The sequence below is a fragment of the Somniosus microcephalus genome, chromosome 3, assembly GCF_052327205.1.
Source record: "Somniosus microcephalus isolate GS21.2 chromosome 3, FLI_Smic_1.0, whole genome shotgun sequence".
NCBI lineage: Eukaryota > Metazoa > Chordata > Chondrichthyes > Squaliformes > Somniosidae > Somniosus > Somniosus microcephalus.
Genome location: NC_140989.1, coordinates 174,452,469 through 174,474,299, shown reverse-complemented (window position 1 = coordinate 174,474,299; position 21,831 = coordinate 174,452,469). Strand labels below are relative to the sequence as shown.

The 21,831-nt window shown below is 46.4% G+C and overlaps 1 protein-coding gene across 1 annotated transcript in view; it reads right to left on the bottom strand.

Moving 5' to 3' along the window:
* LOC147121589 (solute carrier family 22 member 2-like) overlaps positions 1–21,831 on the bottom strand; it is a 106,841-nt gene that overhangs the window by 65,856 nt on the left and 19,154 nt on the right. The window contains exons 4-7 of the mRNA XM_085981950.1: positions 18,946–19,114; positions 18,742–18,856; positions 18,124–18,230; positions 16,165–16,379 (exon numbers count right to left, since the gene is read on the bottom strand). Of these exons, the coding sequence (XP_085838076.1) occupies positions 16,165–16,379; positions 18,124–18,230; positions 18,742–18,856; positions 18,946–19,114 (606 nt within the window). The remainder of the gene's footprint in view (positions 1–16,164; positions 16,380–18,123; positions 18,231–18,741; positions 18,857–18,945; positions 19,115–21,831) is intronic.

Here is a 21,831-nt window from a genome sequence, read left to right as displayed (position 1 = left end):
CATCCAACTGTGTCACGTTGGAGCATCATCCAGCTGTGTCATGTTGGAGCAACATCCAGCTGTCATGTTGGAACATCATCCAGCTGTGTCATGATGGAGCATCATCCAGCTGTGTCATGGTGAAACATCATCCAGCTGTGTCATATTGGAGCACCATCCAGCTATCATGTTGGAACATCATCCAGCTGTGCCATGTTGGAACATCATCCAGCTGTGTCATGTTGAAATATCATCCAGCTGTGTCATGTTGGAACATCATCCAACTGTGTCATGTTGGAACACCATCCAGCTGTGTCATGTTGAAACATCATCCAGTTGTGTCATGTTGGAGCATCATCCAGCTGTGTCATGTTGAAACATCAACCAGCGGTGTCATGTTGGAGCACCATCCAGCTGTGTTTTGTTGGTGCATGATCCAACTGTGCCATGTTGGAGTATCATCCAACTGTGTCATGTTGGAGCTTCATCCAACTGTGTCATGCTGGAGCATCATCCAACTGTGTCATGCTGGAGCATCATCCTGCTGTGTCATGTTGGAACATCATCCAGCTGTGTCATGTTGGAACATCATCCAACTGTGTCACATTGGAACATCATCCAGCTGTGTCATGTTGGAGCACGATCCAGCTGTGTCACGTTGAAGCATCATCCAACTGTGGCACGTTGGAGCATCATCCAGCTGTGTCATGTTGCAGCATCATCCAACTGTGTCATGTTGGAGCATCATCCAGCTGTGTCATGATGGAGCATCATCCAACTGTGTCACGTTGGAGCATCATCCAGCTGTGTCATGTTGGAACACCATCCAGCTGTGTCATGTTGAAACATCATCCCGCTGTGTCATGTTGGAGCATCATCCAGCTGTGTCATGTTGGAGCATCATCCAGCTGTGTCATGTTGAAACATCATCCAGCTGTGTCATGGTGAAACATCATCCAGCTGTGTCATGTTGGAACATCATCCAGCTGTGTCATGTTGGAACATCATCCAACTGTGTCATGTTGGAGCATCATCCAGCTGTGTCACGTTGGAACATCATCCAGCTGTGTCATGTTGGAGCACGATCCAGCTGTGTCATGTTGAAACATCTTCCAAATGTGTCATGTTGGAACATGATCCAGCTGTGTCATGTTGGAGCACCATCCAGCTGTGTCAAGTTGGAACATCATCCAGCGGTGTCATGTTGGAACATTATCCAGCTGTGTCATGTTGGAGCATCATCCAACTGTGTCATGTTGGAGCATCTTCCAACTGTGACATGTTGGAGCATCATCCAGCTGTGTCATGTTGAAACATCATCCAGCGGTGTCATGATGGAACATCATCCAGCTGTGTCATGGCGAAACATCATCCAGCTGTGTCATGTTGAAACATCATCCAGCTGTGTCATGATGGAACATCATCCAGCTGTGTCATGTTGGAACATCATCCAGTTGTGTCATGTTGGAGCATCATTCAGCTGTGTCATGTTGGAGCAACATCCAGCTGTCATGTTGGAACATCATCCAGCTGTGTCATGATGGAGCATCATCCAGCTGTGTCATGGTGAAACATCATCCAGCTGTGTCATATTGGAGCACCATCCAGCTATCATGTTGGAACATCATCCAGCTGTGCCATGTTGGAACATCATCCAGCTGTGTCATGTTGAAATATCATCCAGCTGTGTCATGTTGGAACATCATCCAACTGTGTCATGTTGGAACACCATCCAGCTGTGTCGTGTTGAAACATCATCCAGTTGTGTCATGTTGGAGCATCATCCAGCTGTGTCATGTTGAAACATCAACCAGCGGTGTCATGTTGGAGCACCATCCAGCTGTGTTTTGTTGGTGCATGATCCAACTGTGCCATGTTGGAGTATCATCCAACTGTGTCATGTTGGAGCTTCATCCAACTGTGTCATGCTGGAGCATCATCCAACTGTGTCATGCTGGAGCATCATCCTGCTGTGTCATGTTGGAACATCATCCAGCTGTGTCATGTTGGAACATCATCCAACTGTGTCACATTGGAACATCATCCAGCTGTGTCATGTTGGAGCACGATCCAGCTGTGTCACGTTGAAGCATCATCCAACTGTGGCACGTTGGAGCATCATCCAGCTGTGTCATGTTGCAGCATCATCCAACTGTGTCATGTTGGAGCATCATCCAGCTGTGTCATGATGGAGCATCATCCAACTGTGTCACGTTGGAGCATCATCCAGCTGTGTCATGTTGGAACACCATCCAGCTGTGTCATGTTGAAACATCATCCCGCTGTGTCATGTTGGAGCATCATCCAGCTGTGTCATGTTGGAGCATCATCCAGCTGTGTCATGTTGAAACATCATCCAGCTGTGTCATGGTGAAACATCATCCAGCTGTGTCATGTTGGAACATCATCCAGCTGTGTCATGTTGGAACATCATCCAACTGTGTCATGTTGGAGCATCATCCAGCTGTGTCACGTTGGAACATCATCCAGCTGTGTCATGTTGGAGCACGATCCAGCTGTGTCATGTTGAAACATCTTCCAAATGTGTCATGTTGGAACATGATCCAGCTGTGTCATGTTGGAGCACCATCCAGCTGTGTCATGTGGAAACATCATCCAAAAGTGTCATGTTGAAGCACCTTCGAACTGTGTCACGTTGGAGCATCATCCAGCTGTGTCATGTTGGAGCATCATCTAACTGTGTCACGTTGGAACATCATACAGCTGTGTCACATTGGAACATCATCCAGCTGTGTCACGTTGGAGCATCATCCAACTGTGTCATGTTGGAGCTTCATCCAGCTGTGTCACGTTGGAGCATCATCCAGCTGTGTCATGTTGGAGCATCATCCAACTGTGTCATGTTGGAGCACGATCCAGCTATTTCACATTGGAGCATCATCCAGCTGTGTTACGTTGGAGCATCATCCAGCTGTGTCATGATGGAGCATCATCCAACTGTGTCATGTTGGTGCATCATCCAACTGTGTCATGTTGGAGCATCATCCAGCTGTGTCATGTTGGAGCAGATTCCAACTGTGTCATGTTGGAGCATCATCCAGCTTTGTCATGTTGGAGCATCATCCAACTGTGTCACATTGGAGCATCATCCAGCTGTGTCATGTTGGAACATCATCCAGCTGTGTCATGTTGGAACATCATCCAGCTGTGTCATGTTGAAACACCATCCAGATGTGACACGTTGGAACATCATCCAGCTGTGTCACGTTGGAATTTAAATCCAGCGGTGTCATGTTGGAACATTATCCAGCTGTGTCATGTTGGAGCATCATCCAACTGTGTCATTTTGGAACATCATCCAGCTGTGTCATGTTGGAACACCATCCTGATGTGTCATGCTGGAACATCATCCAGCTGTGTCATGGTGAAACATCATCCAGCTGTGTCATGTTGGAACATCTTCCAGTTGTGTCATGTTGGAGCATCATTCAATTGTGTCATGTTGGAGCACCATCCAGCTGTCATGTTGGAACATCATCCAGCTGTGTCATGTTGAAACATCATCCAGCTGTGTCATGTTGGAGCATCATCCAGCTGTGTCATGTTGGAACATCATCCAACTGTGTCATGTTGGAACATCATCCAGCTGTGTCATGTTGGAACACCATCCAGCTGTGTCATGTTGGAACATCATCCAGCTGTGTCATGTTGGAACATCATCCAGCTGTGTCATGTTGGAACACCATCCAGCTGTGTCATGTTGAAACATCATCCAGCTGTGAAATGTTGGAACATCATCCAACTGTGTCATGTTGGAACATCATCCAGCTGTGTCATGTTGGAACATCATCCAGCTGTTTCATGTTGGAGCATCATCCAGCTGTGTCATGTTGGAACATCATCCAGCTGTGTCATGTTGAAAATTCATCCAGCTGTGTCATGTTGGAGCAGCATCCAGCTGTGTCATGTTGGAGCACCATCCAGCTGTGTCATGTTGGAACATCATCCAGCTGTGTCATGTTGAAACATCATCCAGCGGTGTCATGTTGGAGCACCATCCAGCTGTGTTATGTTGGAGCATGATCCATCTGTGTCATGTTGGAACATCATCCAGTGGTGTCATGTTCGAGCATCATCCAGCTGTGCCATGTTGGAGCATCATCCAATTGTGTCATGTTGGAGCATCATCCAACTGTGTCATGTTGGAGCATCATCCAGCTGTGTCATGTTGGAACATCATCCAGCTGTGTCATGTTGGAGCACGATCCAGCTGTGTCACCTTGGAACATCATCCAACTGTGTCACGTTGGAGCATCATCCAGCTGTGTCATGATGGAGCACCATCCAACTGTGTCATGTTGGAGCATCATCCAACTGTGTCACATTGGAGCATCATCCAGCTGTGTCAAGTTGGAACATCATCCAGCGGTGTCATGTTGGAACATTATCCAGCTGTGTCATGTTGGAGCATCATCCAACTGTGTCATGTTGGAGCATCTTCCAACTGTGACATGTTGGAGCATCATCCAGCTGTGTCATGTTGAAACATCATCCAGCGGTGTCATGATGGAACATCATCCAGCTGTGTCATGTTGAAACATCATCCAGCTGTGTCATGATGGAACATCATCCAGCTGTGTCATGTTGGAACATCATCCAGTTGTGTCATGTTGGAGCATCATTCAGCTGTGTCATGTTGGAGCAACATCCAGCTGTCATGTTGGAACATCATCCAGCTGTGTCATGATGGAGCATCATCCAGCTGTGTCATGGTGAAACATCATCCAGCTGTGTCATATTGGAGCACCATCCAGCTATCATGTTGGAACATCATCCAGCTGTGCCATGTTGGAACATCATCCAGCTGTGTCATGTTGAAATATCATCCAGCTGTGTCATGTTGGAACATCATCCAACTGTGTCATGTTGGAACACCATCCAGCTGTGTCATGTTGAAACATCATCCAGTTGTGTCATGTTGGAGCATCATCCAGCTGTGTCATGTTGAAACATCAACCAGCGGTGTCATGTTGGAGCACCATCCAGCTGTGTTTTGTTGGTGCATGATCCAACTGTGCCATGTTGGAGTATCATCCAACTGTGTCATGTTGGAGCTTCATCCAACTGTGTCATGCTGGAGCATCATCCAACTGTGTCATGCTGGAGCATCATCCTGCTGTGTCATGTTGGAACATCATCCAGCTGTGTCATGTTGGAACATCATCCAACTGTGTCACATTGGAACATCATCCAGCTGTGTCATGTTGGAGCACGATCCAGCTGTGTCACGTTGAAGCATCATCCAACTGTGGCACGTTGGAGCATCATCCAGCTGTGTCATGTTGCAGCATCATCCAACTGTGTCATGTTGGAGCATCATCCAGCTGTGTCATGATGGAGCATCATCCAACTGTGTCACGTTGGAGCATCATCCAGCTGTGTCATGTTGGAACACCATCCAGCTGTGTCATGTTGGAACATCATCCAGCGGTGTCATGTTGGAGCATCATCCAGCTGTGTCATGTTGAAACACCATCCAGATGTGTCACGTTGGAACATCATGCCGCTGTGTCACGTTGGAATATCATCCAGCGGTGTCATGTTGGAACATTATCCAGCTGTGTCATGTTGGAGCATCATCCAACTGTGTCATGTTGGAACATCATCCAGCTGTGTCATGTTGGAACACCATCCTGATGTGTCATGATGGAACATCATCCAGCTGTGTCACGGTGAAACATCATCCAGCTGTGTCATGTTGGAACATCATCCAGTTGTGTCATGTTGAAGCATCATCCAGCTGTGTCATGTTGGAGCACCAACCAGCTGTCATGTTGGAACATCATCCAGCTGTGTCATGTTGAAATATCAACCAGCTGTGTCATGTTGGAGCATCATCCAGCTGTGTCATGTTGGAACATCATGCAACTGTGTCATGTTGGAACATCATCCAGCTGTGTCATGTTGGAACATCATCCAGCTGTGTCATGTTGGAACATCATCCAGCTGTGTCATTTTGGAACACCATCCAGCTGTGTCATGTTGGAACATCATCCAGCTGTGTCATGTTGGAGCATCATCCAGCTGTGTCCTTTTGGAGCACCATCCAGCTGTCATGTTGAAACATCATCCAGCTGTGACATGATGGAACATCATCCAGCTGTGTCATGGTGAAACATCATCCAGCTGTGTCATGTTGGAACATCATCCAGTTGTGTCATGTTGGAGCATCATCCAACTGTGTCATGTTGGAGCATCATCCAGCTGTGTCATGTTGAAACATCATCCAACTGTGTCATGGTGGAACATCATCCAGCTGTGTCATGTTGGAACATCATCCAGTTGTGTCATGATGGAGCATCATCCAGCTGTGTCATGCTGGAGCATCATCCAGCTGTGTCATGTTGAAACATCATCCCGCTGTGTCATGTTGGAGCATCATCCAGCTGTGTCATGTTGGAGCACCATCCAGCTGTGTCATGTTGGAACATCATCCAGCGGTGTCATGTTGGAACATCATCCCGCTGTGTCATGTTGGAGCATCATCCAGCTGTGTCATGTTGGAGCACCATCCAGCTGTGTCATGTTGGAACATCATCCAGCTGTGTCATGTTGGAACATCATCCAGCGGTGTCATGTTGGTGCACCATCCAGCTGTGTTATGTTGGAGCATCATCCAGCTGTGTCATTTTGGAGCATCATCCAGCTGTGTCATGTTGGAGCATCATCCAACTGTGTCATGTTGGATCATCATCCAGCTGTGTCATGTTGGAGCATGATCCAGCTGTGTCACGTTGGAACATCATCCAACTGTGTCACGTTGGAGCATCATCCAGCTGTGTCATGATGGAGCATCATCCAACTGTGTCATGTTGGAGCATCATCCAACTGTGTCACATTGGAGCATCATCCAGCTGTGTCATGTTGGAACATCATCCAGCGGTGTCATGTTGGAACATTATCCAGCTGTGTCATGTTGGAGCATCATCCAACTGTGTCATGTTGGAGCATCTTCCAACTGTGTCATATTGGAGCATCATCCAGCTGTGTCATGTTGAAACATCATCCAGCAGTGTCATGATGGAACATCATCCAGCTGTGTCATGGCGAAACATCATCCAGCTGTGTCATGTTGAAACATCATCCAGCTGTGTCATGATGGAACATCATCCAGCTGTGTCATGTTGGAACATCATCCAGTTGTGTCATGTTGGAGCATCATTCAGCTGTGTCATGTTGGAGCACCATCCAGCTGTCATGTTGGAGCATCATCCAGCTGTGTCATGATGGAGCATCATCCAGCTGTGTCATGGTGAAACATCATCCAGCTGTGTCATATTGGAGCACCATCCAGCTATCATGTTGGAACATCATCCAGCTGTGCCATGTTGGAACATCATCCAGCTGTGTCATGTTGAAATATCATCCAGCTGTGTCATGTTGGAACATCATCCAACTGTGTCATGTTGGAACACCATCCAGCTGTGTCATGTTGAAACATCATCCAGCTGTGTCATGTTGGAGCATCATCCAGCTGTGTCATGTTGAAACATCAACCAGCGGTGTCATGTTGGAGCACCATCCAGCTGTGTTTTGTTGGAGCATGATCCAACTGTGTCATGTTGGAGTATCATCCAACTGTGTCATGTTGGAGCTTCATCCAACTGTGTCATGCTGGAGCATCATCCAACTGTGTCATGTTGGAGCATCATCCTGCTGTGTCATGTTGGAACATCATCCAGCTGTGTCATGTTGGAACATCATCCAACTGTGTCACGTTGGAACATCATACAGCTGTGTCATGTTGGAGTACGATCCAGCTGTGTCACATTGAAGCATCATCCAACTGTGGCACGATGGAGCATCATCCAGCTGTGTCATGTTGCAGCATCATCCAACTGTGTCATGTTGGAGCATCATCCAGCTGTGTCATGATGGAGCATCATCCAACTGTGTCACGTTGGAGCATCATCCAGCTGTGTCATGTTGGAACACCATCCAGCTGTGTCATGTTGGAACATCATCAAGCGGTGTCATGTTGGAGCATCTTCCAGCTGTGTCATGTTGAAACACCATCCAGATGTGTCACGTTGGAACATCATGCTGCTGTGTCACGTTGGAATATCATCCAGCGGTGTCATGTTGGAACATTATCCAGCTGTGTCATGTTGGAGCATCATCCAGCTGTGTCATGTTGGAGCATCATCCAACTGTGTCATGTTGGATCATCATCCAGCTGTGTCATGTTGGAGCACGATCCAGCTGTGTCACGTTGGAACATCATCCAACTGTGTCACGTTGGAGCATCATCCAGCTGTGTCATGATGGAGCATCATCCAACTGTGTCATGTTGGAGCATCATCCAACTGTGTCACATTGGAGCATCATCCAGCTGTGTCATGTTGGAACATCATCCAGCGGTGTCATGTTGGAACATTATCCAGCTGTGTCATGTTGGAGCATCATCCAACTGTGTCATGTTGGAGCATCTTCCAACTGTGTCATGTTGGAGCATCATCCAGCTGTGCCATGTTGAAACATCATCCAGCGGTGTCATGATGGAGCATCATCCAGCTGTGTCGTGTTGGAACATCATCCAGCGGTGTCATGTTGGAACATTATCCAGCTGTGTCATGTTGGAGCATCATCCAACTGTGTCATGTTGGAGCATCTTCCAACTGTGTCATATTGGAGCACCATCCAGCTATCATGTTGGAACATCATCCAGCTGTGCCATGTTGGAACATCATCCAGCTGTGTCATGTTGAAATATCATCCAGCTCTGTCATGTTGGAACATCATCCAACTATGTCATGTTGGAACACCATCCAGCTGTGTCATGTTGAAACATCATCCAGCTGTGTCATGTTGGAGCATCATCCAGCTGTGTCATGTTGAAACATCAACCAGCGGTGTCATGTTGGAGCACCATCCAGCTGTGTTTTGTTGGAGCATGATCCAACTGTGTCATGTTGGAGTATCATCCAACTGTGTCATGTTGGAGCTTCATCCAACTGTGTCATGCTGGAGCATCATCCAACTGTGTCATGTTGGAGCATCACCCTGCTGTGTCATGTTGGAACATCATCCAGCTGTGTCATGTTGGAACATCATCCAACTGTGTCACGTTGGAACATCATCCAGCTGTGTCATGTTGGAGCACGATCCAGCTGTGTCACGTTGAAGCATCATCCAACTGTGGCACGTTGGAGCATCATCCAGCTGTGTCATGTTGCAGCATCATCCAACTGTGTCATGTTGGAGCATCATCCAGCTGTGTCATGATGGAGCATCATCCAACTGTGTCACGTTGGAGCATCATCCAGCTGTGTCATGTTGGAACACCATCCAGCTGTGTCATGTTGGAACATCATCCAGCGGTGTCATGTTGGAGCATCATCCAGCTGTGTCATGTTGAAACACCATCCAGATGTGTCACGTTGGAACATCATCCAGCTGTGTCACGTTGGAATATCATCCAGCGGTGTCATGTTGGAACATTATCCAGCTGTGTCATGTTGGAGCATCATCCAACTGTGTCATGTTGGAACATCATCCAGCTGTGTCATGTTGGAACACCATCCTGATGTGCCATGATGGAACATCATCCAGCTGTGTCACGGTGAAACATCATCCAGCTGTGCCATGTTGGAACATCATCCAGTTGTGTCATGTTGAAGCATCATCCAGCTGTGTCATGTTGGAGCACCAACCAGCTGTCATGTTGGAACATCATCAGCTGTGTCATGTTGAAATATCAACCAGCTGTGTCATGTTGGAGCATCATCCAGCTGTGTCATGTTGGAACATCATGCAACTGTGTCATGTTGGAACATCATCCAGCTGTGTCATGTTGGAACATCATCCAGCTGTGTCATGTTGGAACATCATCCAGCTGTGTCATTTTGGAACACCATCCAGCTGTGTCATGTTGGAACATCATCCAGCTGTGTCATGTTGGAGCATCATCCAGCTGTGTCCTTTTGGAGCACCATCCAGCTGTCATGTTGAAACATCATCCAGCTGTGTCATGATGGAACATCATCCAGCTCTGTCATGGTGAAACATCATCCAGCTGTGTCATGTTGGAACATCATCCAGTTGTGTCATGTTGGACCATCATCCAAATGTGTCATGTTGGAGCATCATCCAGCTGTGTCATGTTGAAACATCATCCAACTGTGTCATGATGGAACATCATCCAGCTGTGTCATGTTGGAACATCATCCAGTTGTGTCATGATGGAGCATCATCCAGCTGTGTCATGTTGGAGCTTCATCCAGCTGTGTCATGTTGAAACATCATCCCGCTGTGTCATGTTGGAGCATCATCCAGCTGTGTCATGTTGGAGCACCATCCAGCTGTGTCATGTTGGAACATCATCCAGCTGTGTCATGTTCGAACATCATCCAGCGGTGCCATGTTGGTGCACCATCCAGCTGTGTTATGTTGGAGCATCATCCAGCTGTGTCATTTTGGAGCATCATCCAGCTGTGTCATGTTGGAGCATCATCCAACTGTGTCATGTTGGATCATCATCCAACTGTGTCATGTTGGAGCATCATCCAGCTGTGAGTTGTTGGAACATCATCCAGCTGTGTCATGTTGAAACATCATCCAGCTGTGTCATGTTGGAACATCATCCAGCTGTGTCATGTTGGAACATCTTCCAGCTGTGTCATGTTGGAACATCATCCAGCTGTGTCATGTTGAAACATCATCCAGCTCTGTCATGTTGGAGCATCATCCAACTGTGTCATGTTGGAGGATCATCCAGCTGTGTCATGTTGGAGCATCATCCAACTGTGTCATGCTGCAGCATCATCCAACTGTGTCATGTTGGAGCATCATCCAGCTGTGTCATGTTGGAACATCATCCAGCTGTGTCATGTTGGAACATCATCCAACTCTGTCACGTTGGAACATCATCCAGCTGTGTCATGTTGAAGCATGATCCAGCTGTGTCACGTTGGCGCATCATCCAACTGTGTCACGTTGGAGCATCATCCAGCTGTGTCATGATGGAGCATCATCCAACTGTGTCATGTTGGAGCATCATCCAACTGTGTCATGTTGCAGCATCATCCAACTGTGTCATGTTGGAGCATCATCCAACTGTGTCACGTTGGAGCATCATCCAGCTGTGTCATGTTGGAACATCATCCAGCGGTGTCATGTTGGAACATTATCCAGCTGTGTCATGTTGGAGCATCATCCAACTGTGTCATGTTGGAGCATCTTCCAACTGTGTCATGTTGGAGCATCATCCAGCTGTGTCATGTTGAAACATCATCCAGCGGTGTCATGATGGAACATCATCCAGCTGTGTCATGGCGAAACATCATCCAGCTGTGTCATGTTGAAACATCATCCAGCTGTGTCATGATGGAACATCATCCAGCTGTGTCATGTTGGAACATCATCCAGTTGTGTCATGTTGGAGCATCATTCAGCTGTGTCATGTTGGAGCACCATCCAGCTGTCATGTTGGAACATTATCCAGCTGTTTCATGATGGAGCATCATCCAGCTGTGTCATGGTGAAACATCATCCAGCTGTGTCATATTGGAGCACCATCCAGCTGTCATGTTGGAACATCATCCAGCTGGGCCATGTTGAAAATCATCCAGCTGTGTCATGTTGAAATATCATCCAGCTGTGTCATGTTGGAACATCATCCAACTGTGTCATGTTGGAACATCATCCAACTGTGTCATGTTGGAACATCATCCAGCTGTGTCATGTTGGAACATCATCCAGCTGTGTCATGTTGGAGCATCATCCAGCTGTGTCATGTTGGAACATCATCCAGCTGTGTCATGTTGAAACATCATCCAGCTGTGTCATGTTGGAGCATCATCCAGCTGTGTCATGTTGAAACATCAACCAGCGGTGTCATGTTGGAGCACCATCCAGCTGTGTTTTGTTGGAGCATGATCCAACTGTGTCATGTTGGAGCATCATCCAACTGTGTCATGTTGGAGCTTCATCCAACTGTGTCATGCTGGAGCATCATCCAACTGTGTCATGTTGGAGCATCATCCTGCTGTGTCATGTTGGAACATCATCCAGCTGTGTCATGTTGGAACATCATCCAACTGTGTCACGTTGGAACATCATCCAGCTGTGTCATGTTGGAGCACGATCCAGCTGTGTCACATTGAAGCATCATCCAACTGTGGCACGTTGGAGCATCATCCAGCTGTGTCATGTTGCAGCATCATCCAACTGTGTCATGTTGGAGCATCATCCAGCTGTGTCATGATGGAGCATCATCCAACTGTGTCACGTTGGAGCATCATCCAGCTGTGTCATGTTGGAACACCATCCAGCTGTGTCATGTTGAAACACCATCCAGATGTGTCACGTTGGAACATCATGCCGCTGTGTCACGTTGGAATATCATCCAGCGGTGTCATGTTGGAACATTATCCAACTGTGTCATGTTGGAACATCATCCAGCTGTGTCATGTTGGAACACCATCCTGATGTGTCATGATGGAACATCATCCAGCTGTGTCACGGTGAAACATCATCCAGCTGTGTCATGTTGGAACATCATCCAGTTGTGTCATGTTGAAGCATCATCCAGCTGTGTCATGTTGGAGCACCAACCAGCTGTCATGTTGGAACATCATCCAGCTGTGTCATGTTGAAATATCATCCAGCTGTGTCATGTTGGAGCATCATCCAGCTGTGTCATGTTGGAACATCATGCAACTGTGTCATGTTGGAACATCATCCAGCTGTGTCATGTTGGAACATCATCCAGCTGTGTCATGTTGGAACATCATCCAGCTGTGTCATTTTGGAACACCATCCAGCTGTGTCATGTTGGAACATCATCCAGCTGTGTCATGTTGGAGCATCATCCAGCTGTGTCCTTTTGGAGCACCATCCAGCTGTCATGTTGAAACATCATCCAGCTGTGTCATGATGGAACATCATCCAGCTGTGTCATGGTGAAACATCATCCAGCTGTGTCATGTTAGAACATCATTCAGTTGTGTCATGTTGGAGCATCATCCAACTGTGTCATGTCGGAGCATCATCCAGCTGTGTCATGTTGAAACATCATCCAACTGTGTCATGATGGAACAACATCCAGCTGTGTCATGTTGGAACATCATCCAGTTGTGTCATGATGGAGCATCATCCAGCTGTGTCATGTTGGAGCATCATCCAGCTGTGTCATGTTGAAACATCATCCAGCTGTGTCATGGTGAATCATCATCCAGCTGTGTCATGTTGGAACATCATCCAGCTGTGTCATGTTGGAACATCATCCAACTGTGTCATGTTGGAGCATCATCCAGCTGTGTCATGTTGAAACATCATCCCGCTGTGTCATGTTGGAGCATCATCCAGCTGTGTCATGTTGGAGCACCATGCAGCTGTGTCATGTTGGAACATCATCCAGCTGTGTCATGTTGGAACATCATCCAGCTGTGTCATGTTGGAACATCTTCCAGCTGTGTCATGTTGGAACATCATCCAGCTGTGTCATGTTGAAACATCATCCAGCTGTGTCATGTTGGAGCATCATCCAGCTGTGTCATGTTGGAGCATCATCCAACTGTGTCATGTTGGAGCATCATCCAACTGTGTCATGTTGGAGCATCATCCTGCTGTGTCATGTTAGAACATCATCCAACTGTGTCATGTTGGAACATCATCCAGCTGTGTCATGATGGAGCATCATCCAGCTGTGTCATGTTGGAGCATCATCCAGCTGTGTCATGGTGAAACATCATGCAGCTGTGTCATGTTGGAACATCATCCAGCTGTGTCATGTTGGAACATCATCCAACTGTGTCATGTTGGAACATCATCCAGCTGTGTCATGGTGAAACATCATCCAGCTGTGTCATGTTGGAACATCATCCAGCTGTGTCATGTTGGAACATCATCCAACTGTGTCATGTTGAAACATCATCCAGCTGTGTCATGGTGAAACATCATCAAGCTGTGTCATGTTGGAACATCATCCAGCTGTGTCATGTTGGAACATCATCCAACTGTGTCATGTTGGAACATCATCCAGCTGTGTCATGTTGGAACATCATCCAGCTATGTCATGTTGGAGCATCATCCAGCTGTGTCATGTTGAAACATCATCCAGCTGTGTCATGTTGGAGCATCATCCAGCTGTGTCATGTTGGAGCACCATCCAGCTGTGTCATGTTGGAACATCATCCAACTGTGTCATGTTGGAACATCATCCAGCGGTGTCATGTTGGTGCACCATCCAGCTGTGTTATGTTGGAGCATCATCCAGCTGTGTCATTTTGGAGCATCATCCAGCTGTGTCATGTTGGAACATCATCCAGCTGTGTCATGTTGGAACATCTTCCAGCTGTGTCATGTTGGAACAGCATCCAGCTGTGCCATGTTGAAACATCATCCAGCTGTGTCATGTTGGAACATCATCCAGCTGTGTCATGTTGGAGCATCATCCAACTGTGTCATGCTGGAGCATCATCCAACTGTGTCATGTTCAGCATCACCCTGCTGTGTCATGTTAGAACATCATCCAACTGTGTCATGTTGGAACATCATCCAGCTGTGTCATGTTGGAGCATCATCCAACTGTGTAATTTTGTAGCATCATCCAACTGTGTCACGTTGGAGCATCATCCAGCTGTGTCATGTTGGAACATCATCCAGCTGTGTCATGTTGGAGCATCATTCAATTGTGTCATGTTGGAGCATCATCCAACTGTGTCATGTTGGAGCATCATCCAACTATGTCACGTTGGAGCATCATCCAGCTGTGTCATGATGGAACATGATCCAGCTGTGTCATGATGGAACATCATCCAGCTGTGTCATGTTGAAACATCATCCAGCTGTGTCATGATGGAGCATCATCCAGCTGTGTCATGTTGGAACATCATCCAAATGTGTCATGTTGGAGCATCATCCAACTATGTCATGTTGGAGCATCATCCAGCTGTGTCATGTTGAAACATCATCCAGCTGTGTCATGTTGGAGCATCATCCAGCTGTGTCATGTTGGAGCATCATCCAGCTGTGTCATGTTGGAGCATCATCCAGCTGTGTCATGATGGAACATCATCGAACTGTGTCACGTTGGATCATCATCCAGCTGTGTGATGTTGGAACATCATCCAGCTGTGTGATGTTGGAACATCATCCAACTGTGTCATGTTGGATCATCATCCAGCTGTGTAATGTTGGAACATCATCCAACTGTGTCATGTTGGAGCATCATCCAGCTGTGTCATGATGGAACATCATCGAACTGTGTCACGTTGGATCATCAGCCAGCTGTGTCATGTTGGAACATCATCCAGCTGTGTCATGTTGGAGCATCATCCAGCTGTGTGATGTTGGAGCATCATCCAGCTGTGTCACGTTGGATCATCATCCAGCTGTGTCATGTTGGAGCATCATCCAGCTGTGTCATAATGGAACATCATCCAGCTGTTTCGTGTTGGAGCATCATCCAGCTGTGTCATGTTGGATCATCATCCAACTGTGCCATGTTGGAGCATCATCCAGCTGTGTCATGTTGGAACATCATCCAAATGTGTCATGTTGGAACATCTTCCAAATGTGTCATGTTGGAGCATCATGCAACTGTGTCATGTTGGAGCATCATCCAGCTGTGTCATGTTGGAACATCATCCAGCTGTGTCATGTTGGAACATCATCCAACTGTGTCATGTTGGAGCATCATCCAACTGTGTCATGTTGGAACATCATCCAAATGTGTCATGTTGGAGCCCCATTTTGTTACCTAAGATCTTTTTGAAACAGACAGCATGTCCAATCATTTTGTTGTTCCTGTATGAATGCTTAACATTCTCAGGCTTAATTCCTCTGTTGCACTTTTTTAACAGACGTTTTTTGCCCTTTTGTTGAAAATGCATCGAGCGGCATTTAGCATGAGGGTGTTCAGCATTCATTTGGGAAAAGTGATCAGAAACTGTGTATAATTAAAAAATCCTACTTCTTTGTATCCTGGTCTAATTATCCCCTTGAGTATAATCTTGAGGCGATCTGATATTGCCTGTTTTACACTCGTGCCAAAAGTAAAAATTATCCCCCCCCCCGCCACTGTGTGAAATGCAATAGTAGATTGACTAATAGCCCCATATTTTGTTAGCTTTAGATGTACCATTGATTTACAGACACCAGATTGAAGCCCATATATATTAGCGACTGGATTAAAATCCCAGACTATGACATGTAACTTACCATCAGGTATGAAGGCAGCTATCAAGCAGGATGCCCCTGCCAGCAGATTACCCATTGCAAAGGGAAAGCAGCGTCCAATCCGATCAACAAGTAGAACAATAATGATTGCTGACGGTATTTCCACAAGTCCTGAGATGAAGAAATTGAGGTAAACGTTTCCTCCCATAATTCCCAAACGCATGACAAGCCCAAGATACACCACAGCACTCGTGAACCTAGAACAAAGGATTTTCATTTCAGTTGATTTAATGCCACTACACTGACCGCTGAGCCAATAATTGCTGTTACAAAGACAATTGTCATAACGTGATTATGTTTGGTACGCTAATGATGTCCCCATCCTTGAGTTTGTTATTGCAGTTATCTGTTTAACATATTGATAGATAAACACATCAGGGTAAGTCTATTGTAAATAATTAGACTACTACACTCAGTATGCTCTCGCTCATTCTGTGACTCTAATTTATCCTTCATGTACGGTAGGGGAAAATCACAAGGGGCATGGTCCTTTTAAGAGTTTGAGACACTATGGACTCGCAAGCCTAGACTTTCATCTTCACCATGCTGGTGTAGAGCTTTACTTTCCAGGGGGGCTGGTCAGAAATTTGGGTACACAGCACCCTGCTGTTCTCTGTCCATCAATATCTAATAGATGCTCCAATAGTTACACTGGGAGGCTGAAGATGAAAATCCAGGCCTGTACGGCCTCCACTTAATACCTACTGCATCTCACTAGCCAATCCTCAATTCTTTTCAAGGGAAGAAGATTGAAGGGTGAACAGAGAAGAATATACTTCAAATAAGCCTGAGTTCTAAACGCTCTAAATGGAGCACTCTAAGTAAGTTATCAGAGTGGAATATGTTTTGATAAAAAAATTTAGGAACTTAAGAAAATATGGAATGGGGAAAGACTTTTTCCTCCCATAGAGACTGTTCTCTCCACATATCATGCATGTATCAATTTGTCTCAGCATGGACTCCACCTACTACATTCAATCTCTTCAAGGAGACAACTAACGATTGGGTGAACTTCCAAAAAGATAAAGCTCTCTAAAATGTCTCCCGACCCCAAGGAGTAATTAAGAAAAACTCCATCATATCAATCCAACCTTACAACCCACACTTCTAACTCTGATCTGCTGCATTCCATGCTACTTAATCCTTGGTCCCTGCATGGACCAGGGATGAGGTGGGAATATAACATTTTGAAACCAGAATCTCCAGGGAAAGATGGAATTCTGAGCTTAGGTAAAATTATTGGATACAAACCTTTTCATAAAAGAACTGGAATATCAGATACAAAACTAAGATCGGCATCTCATTTATGTCCCAACTGTGACTGGGTCCATGCACTCCAAAATCTTACTGTGGATCTTTCCAGATGAGCATGCAAGCCAATGAAGGAGGTGAAGGGAGAGATGGTGGTGGACACTGTAAAGTGGATTTGCTTAACAGATTTCCCTCCAGGACACTAACATTGACTCTCAGTCCACATCCATCCAGTGAAATGGCAAGTAATGAATGATGAACATTAACATTATGCTAAAAGATTCAGTTATAACAGCTTCACAACTTGGCTTCAGGCATAAGTCACACAATCTGTAAACAGCGTTCTACTCGAATTCTACCTCCAGGTGCTGCAGTGGAGAACCTGAACTGATCTGAAACAATTCAGTGTGTGTGATACATGCTTTGCTCAGTTGAGTCCTAAAATGGCACTGGGGTCCTATTGCTGTCATCGGACTGCAATTTAATTAGCTAAATTAGCTTTGTGCTTGGATCCCAGCAAAATAGCGATGACCACAGGGATGATGGGAACAGAGCGGTAAGTTCGTCACTCAATTTTCAGGGCACTACCGCCTGTTTCCACCAGACAGGAGGCATCAAAATCTTCCCCAGTAACATTTCGGCATGTAAGCTAATTCATGTCAATACATATGAATTAAAAAATGATCTCACCAGTTGAACATCAGAATAAGAGTATTCTTCCTTATCTGTGGTGTTTTTACCAGGTCTTTGACTGAGGGGCTCTTCAGCTCTTCGTCACAATCTTCAATTTGTGCTTTCTGCCAAAAAAAACCCAAAATGATCAAATGTCCTGGAATGTCACCTATTGATTAACAAACTGCACATGAAGAAAGGCTCTAATTGTAATAGGTGCCATCTCCTTAGGGTGACCAATGGATATTAGATATTACAATGAATTGACACGTAATAATACCAGATTTCAATAGTTTGCTCAATGCTTTGCCAGGTGTTCAGAAGCATGTGGTGCTGCATTATGGACATTGCACCAGGGATACAATTATCGGCTACAGTGGCATCATGACCACATGTAGTTTTATTTTCCTTTTATTTTGATCATAAACAAATAGGCACACTCTGCCAGGGCAGTAGTTGGAACACTATGATTGGCTTTAGTGTCTTTAGTTTAGCTTAGGTACGGGAAACCTCAGCCATGGGGTGAGGGCTTCAGCTACATCAGCAGAAGTCACCAACTTCAGGGGAGCAAGAGGAGAAAAATTGGTAGAAAGAAAGAAGGTGTAACATTTGATGGGTAATTGTCATGTTGGCCACCTCAGTATTTGTTGAAAAAGATTTCTTGTTCTTTTTTGCCACCTTCTGTAGAATTTTCATGGCTTCTTCTTTTTTCTTTCGAGACAGTAACCACCTCGGAGACTCTGGCATCAGCCTGTGAATGTAAGACAGCCAGATTGTTGTTATGGCACAGCTGGTTTCCATACTCAAGCCAGCAATAATGATTTCTTTGATAGATATTACCAATAGTAGATCAGGAAGGAGAAGTTTGGTACGGTAATCATCAATTGTAGGCTTCTCCAGGCTGGCATAAAATAAGCAATAGCAGGAAGTATCATCACTCCGAAGCTGAAACACATCTGGTTTATAATACCCACTGTTCTTCTGTGTTCGAATCCAACAAGTTCTGTAACTAGAGGGTGGGTGAAAAAGAGCACATCTTTCAGGACCTGCATTGGCCATTTCCATTCCTGCCTGCTTTAGCAACAAGTCCGTACTCTACTGCCTCCTGTTGAATCAGCAATCAATCTGCTTCCTTCTTGAATGTTTCAAATGCCAGCATTCACAGTGCTGGATGTCAGCTTATTCCACCAGTCTGCAACTGTTAAGTGTGCAAAACTTTTTCTTTACATCACTATCAGCTTGCAGTTTTCTCGACTTATAATATTAAGTATTACCAGCACTGGGTGGCCTCCTTCTGTACTGTAAACCTATTGTTCTAAGGCACTCATTTTCTCCAGTTCTCTTTCTTGGTTCTACACAAAATTCTTTACCTCCATCTTATCAATTTTCTTTGTGACTTTAAGCACCTAAATTATATTTGAGGACACTGATCCTTGATGATAGGCCCTAGGCATTCATAAAATTGTTTTGACCATTACTTGATTATTGATCCATTTGAAATAAAATAAGCAGGTTAACATCTTTGTTAAAATAATGGACAAGAGAATTAACGTATTCAGATGTTAACCTTTGAAGAGCCCAAATTAAAAGGTAGAAATCTGGTGTAATCTTTTATGAATTGTACCTATTTAACCAGAAAGAATTTTTGTTTTAATTTATAGTTATGATGATGTTACTATGAAGGTAGTTGCAGTTCAGAAGGGTTCATTCCCAAAGAGACACTGGGGGGGAATTTTTACATGAAAAATACAGGTGGGTTGGAGGCGGGGTGGGGGGGGAGTGAAAATTGAAAAAATCTAAAACCCGACACCAACCCGCCCGCTTTTGCCCTTATTCAGGCCCCCCCAGGATCACCACCCTTCCAGGGTCGGGGATCGGACCCCCCCCCAGGATTGCCGTACCCTGGGGTAGCCGCCCCACCCATGGTCGGGGATCGGACCCCCCTTCCGGGGTCGGGGATTGGACTGCCCCCCCCGGGATCGATCTCCCTCCCGCCAGGGTTGGGGATTGGACCACCCTCGGCGATCCATCACACCATGCTGTCCTCTGGGTTCAGGGATTGGACCCCACCCTCCAGGTTCGCCGCCCCAACCCGGGGTCGGAGACAGACCCCTCCCCCCCTCCACCCAGGGATTGCAACTCAGCCCTGTGGTCAGAGATCGGAGACCCCGGAACGGATATGCTGGGATCAGACCACCCACCCCCCCGCACTCGGCTTGGAACCGCTCCCCCAACCCCAACCCCAGGACCCAGCAGCTCCCTGATGCTGCAGCTTCCTGGTCAGCTGGTGTTCCCCGCCCGACTGGTAGCCAGCCTGTCAAGCCGCCCATTACGTCACATGCACGTTGTGAAGTTAAATGTCTATCAGGCGCCCTCCCCCACACCCGCTCCTTTTGAGTGGGAAACGGGAAAATCCCGGCCAAGCTGTCTGAGATGTTGGGGTCGATTTTAACTCAGGTGCGGGCAATTGTCGGGTTCCCCGAATTTCGTGATTCCCACACGAATCTAAATGGATGTGTGAGTTTGATGCAATTTTAACTCAATTGGCCAATTGATTTCCAACGTGTGGGAAGCCTTTGCAAATGGGTTTTTCATGACTGCAAGTCCCCTCCGATGACATCATCGTTGCTGCTTCATTTAAGGTCCACAGCAAGCCTTGCTTCCTCTGCAGGCTTCCAAGCTTTCCCCTTATGATGGCACAGGAGCCTGCAGGAACAATAGCCAGCGGGAGGGCAAGAGCTGCGCCTGAGTTTGATGAGGCATCACTGCAGGCATTGTTGGATAGGGCTAGGGCCCACAGGGAGGTCCTGTTCCCTTCTTTAGGGAGTAAGGGGCCTCCCAGTCAGATCAAGACTGTGTGGCTACAGGTGGCTGGGGAAGTCAACTCCTTGGGGCTCACACGGCACACCTGGATGCAGTGCAGGAAAAGATTCCATGACCTTCATCGCACTGGAAAAGTAAGTATGAAGTTTCCATCACCCTCAATCTGATCCCCATTGCCTTTCCTCACCAGCACTCAGCTTTAGCAATCTCTTCCTCCACATCCCACTTGACACTCACATCCATGCACCCTTACCCATTCCCTCTCTATGCTCAGATTCACCTAACTACTCGACCATGCAGCCCTCACACTCCCTCTCACTCTGATGCTTTGAACACAACTGACAACACACAGGGAGGGCCCTTGGTCTTGCAACCTCACTCCATCTTTGTCTCCTTCTAAGTATCTATGCTATGCAATCCCTACACTCACTCCTTCATTCTCACTCAACCTCCACTTGTCTCCCTCATTGCAGGAGAAGAGAGCTCACAATAGGAGAGAGCGAGCCAGGACAGGAGGAGGGCCACCCGCATTAGCCCAGCTCACCTCCTGGGAAGAAGCCGTCCTGGAGATTGTCGGGGCTGATACAGATGCGGAAGTTGGGGAAGGACAGACAGGTGCATCCCCGCAAGCTGGTGACAGAATAGTTTTGCATCTCTCTCATTGACATTGCATGAGTCTCTGATAATGATTCTGAAGCTACGTCATATGGACTTATGATCATCTGCAAAATACTATGTGCATGTAACCTTGGCATCACATCTCTAACTTTTTCCTTGACTCCCCCACAGGACCATCGAGAGTCCCCGTCCCCAGTGTGCAGGAGGAAGAGCCTGAGATTCCAGACTCCTCAGAGGAATCTGCAACATCTGAGGGTGCAGCGTCAGCAGAAATAAGCATACCCA